Raw genomic sequence first — 3,095 nt, forward strand, 5'->3', positions numbered from 1 at the left:
AAATTTGAAATTATTCCCATTTCTTTTAATTTAAAAATCGCTTAAAATATTAAACCTTACTTTGTTTTTTAACTTAGAAACTTGAGAATTAGCTCAAAAACATTCAGTTTGTCAATACATTTGCCAATTTGTTTAAGTAAAAAATCTAAAAACTAACCGCAAACGTACACACACACTAATGGCTGACATGTGATTGTGACAAGTATCTAACATGGCACTTTGATTTGGAATATTACCCACGGAGCACTCATTTCTACAGTTTAATATATCGTTGCATAAATTATATGACACACTGATACTATACGCATTATGTTTTTACAGACCCGAGTTATTTTCACATTTACACTGTTGATTTCCACTTTACACCCATACCTGTACTTTCAGCCCGTACGTACTTGAATTTTTCTTTAAAAAGCTAAGCCTAATTGGTGATTCATACAGCATTCATTACATTCCTTATAGAACAGTCTAGTCGTTTCCATTTGTGAACAATTTAGTAAACGTGTTGCGTAGAGTTTAACAAGACCTTTCCAAGAAACAAGCAGAGTAGAACACGAAGATAAACCACCAATCGTTCTTAGACTTTAGTAGGCTGCTCTCTGAGCATAAGTATGCTTAAGCATTCAGCTCACCTTGATCTTGTATATCGTTGGTTATTTTGATGAATCGTCGGATACAATGTCTAGAGATTTCTCCGAAGTGTCACTGGAAGCGGAATCAACTCTTCTCGGAGGCGAACTTGCTATCATAGGAAACGCTCCAAACAGCGCTCTACCGGAGTAGAGACCGGGGATCTGGAGGCTGGGTAGGAATCCCGGCTTCATTGAGAAGGACGGAATAGAAAGCGGGATGGACGTGGGCACGCTCGCTGTCATTGTAGAGATGGTATGGGGTAATGAAATTGTCCCTGGAGGCTTAGTGTGAGCTGTCATGGGCATGTTAAGAAACTGGGGAAAAACTCCTGATGGTAGAGAGGCTGGGGCAAAGGGCAAGTCGGAAGAAGAGATAGGTGAGGCCCACGACGCCGTCGAAACACACGGAAGAGAACAGGGGTATGACGGTAGAAAACTTGGCAAGACAGGGTGAGGAACTGAAGGACCCTGAATAGGAATTGGGTGGCTAGGAACTTTGTAGGTGGGAGCAATTAAGTTTTCTATGGAAAATGGTTGTATGTATGTCGTGGCCGATGTTCTTGAAGCCTCCGTAGAAAACGTCTGCAAATGGGACGGCGCGGCGGCGAGCGCTGCCAGTCGAATTTTAGCTTGTTCTTGAACTGCGTTATGTGTAGCATTTTCGAGTTGTTTCAGTTCGGCGTAAGCAGCTGCCGTGGCCCGCCTAAGTGAACGAGGCAGTTTGAATCTTTTCCTACGACGCAGAAGACTGCCGTTTTCAAACATATCACCACAGTTCGGGTGGAGAGTCCAGTAGCTACCTTTACCTGGCCGGTCAGGTCGTCTAGGAATTTTTATAAAACAGTCATTAAAGGAAAGATTATGCCTTAAAGAGTTCTGCCATCTCTGTGTGTTTTTTCTATAATAAGGAAATCTGTCCATAATAAACTTGTAGATATCACTCAGTGTCAACATCTTTTCTTGAGAGCTCTGAATTGCCATAAAAGTGAGAGAAATATAGGAATACGGAGGTTTTTGATCTCCATAAGTATTTCTGCCAGGCCGAGGCATCGTTACATTAAAGTCACCGATTCAATAACAATTTTAAATAAAAGACGACTTTCCACAAACCTCTCGCTACTTCTGGTCTTTGTTGACCAGTAGTGTGAACTTTTCCATCGGTTACGTCAATATGACAACTTCCACTACACAAATAAGGACTGACAAACAGCGCGACTTCAACACTTGACTCAGCTAATACCAGCGTTTGGCTCGATGGCAGCCACACGGATAGATGCAGGCTAAACAGGTTCGGTAACACCTATCTATAGACTTAGCAAAAGGTTTACACCCTCTTTCTAATATAACCCAGAGGCGGGTTTATTTCGACCAATCGGTTTGTCTTACTCGCTGTCAATCTACCAAAGAGGGACTGTCCTACATACGACTGTTATCAGTGGAGCCGCAGCTCAGCGAGTGACATTGATCAACATCTCTTCTCTTCAATCGTAAGTATTTCGAAGTTTGTAACTGACGTGAATTCCTGTTAAAAGACTTTATATATATATATTTGAATGAACATCTGTTCAAAGCTCCATCCTCCTTCGAATTAGCTACAGTCCTGAGTATGCATCCCTGTTTTTTATGCACTATTAATAATACATATAAAGATTATTCTCTCCAAACCAGAAATTGATTCCAGCCAGTATCTTGTAGACAAAGTCCCTCACAGGCTGCACCCTTTAAAGTTCTAGAAGATGGAAAGTGCTACAAGAAACTCAAGAGCAACACGTGTAAAGAAATAGAATAGTCGTGTTGCTAATCGCTTAGCTTTTTATGAAAACGTTAGCGTTACGTGATTAGACTGATTGAGCTAGCTTGCATGACAAAAACATGACATTGTACCAGTTTCCATCTCCTTCAGGAGTTAAGCACTGTCTGTAACTTAAATCACCTCTGTAGATATAAATCATTGGAAAACGTACCACTAAAATGTGGGGTTTCGAGAGAAATTCACTACAAAAAGTTTAAATTTAAAATGTTTTTGACGTAAACTTAGCAATTAGTTCTTTGGCATAAGAGTTAATATGATATAATGTAAGTCGTGTCTTCATTTTATAACAAGGCTATTTTCTTATAATGATGAATATTTATGCATGTGTAGAGATTCGAGTGCATTTGAATAGGTTAATAGTGTCGAATAAATATACGTATTACTAAATAATATCAAATACATCTATTATAAGCGTATATATCACGTTCAGCACTTAATTTAAGAATCATAATTATTATGTTCCGAAAAGTGTTTGATACACATAATACGAAAAGGATGGAAAATTTAAGTTTATTTTAACTTAAAATAAAGACATTTTTGCAAACAATAAATGTAAAGTCACGTACACACACGATATTGTTTGTTTGTAGTTAAGCACAAAGCTACACAATGGGCTATCTGTGCTCTGCCCACCGCAGGTATCGAAACCC

At 39.2% G+C, this 3,095-nt stretch overlaps 1 protein-coding gene across 1 annotated transcript; it reads right to left on the reverse strand.

Annotated features, from left to right (window-relative positions):
• Positions 1–653: 653 nt before the first annotated feature.
• LOC106473493 (forkhead box protein B1-like) lies at positions 654–1,682 on the reverse strand. The gene has a single exon (XM_013934178.1). It carries the CDS (start codon positions 1,680–1,682, stop codon positions 654–656), a length of 1,029 nt encoding a protein of 342 aa, XP_013789632.1.
• Between the last annotated feature and the right edge of the window lie 1,413 nt (positions 1,683–3,095).

The sequence above is a fragment of the Limulus polyphemus genome, unplaced genomic scaffold (assembly GCF_000517525.1).
Source record: "Limulus polyphemus unplaced genomic scaffold, Limulus_polyphemus-2.1.2 Scaffold6220, whole genome shotgun sequence".
Taxonomy (NCBI): domain Eukaryota; kingdom Metazoa; phylum Arthropoda; class Merostomata; order Xiphosura; family Limulidae; genus Limulus; species Limulus polyphemus.

Coding starts and splice junctions, on each gene's coding strand:
- LOC106473493 (XM_013934178.1), bottom strand. CDS start 1,682: ATGCCTCGGCCTGGCAGAAATACTTATGGAGATCAAAAACCTCCGTAT.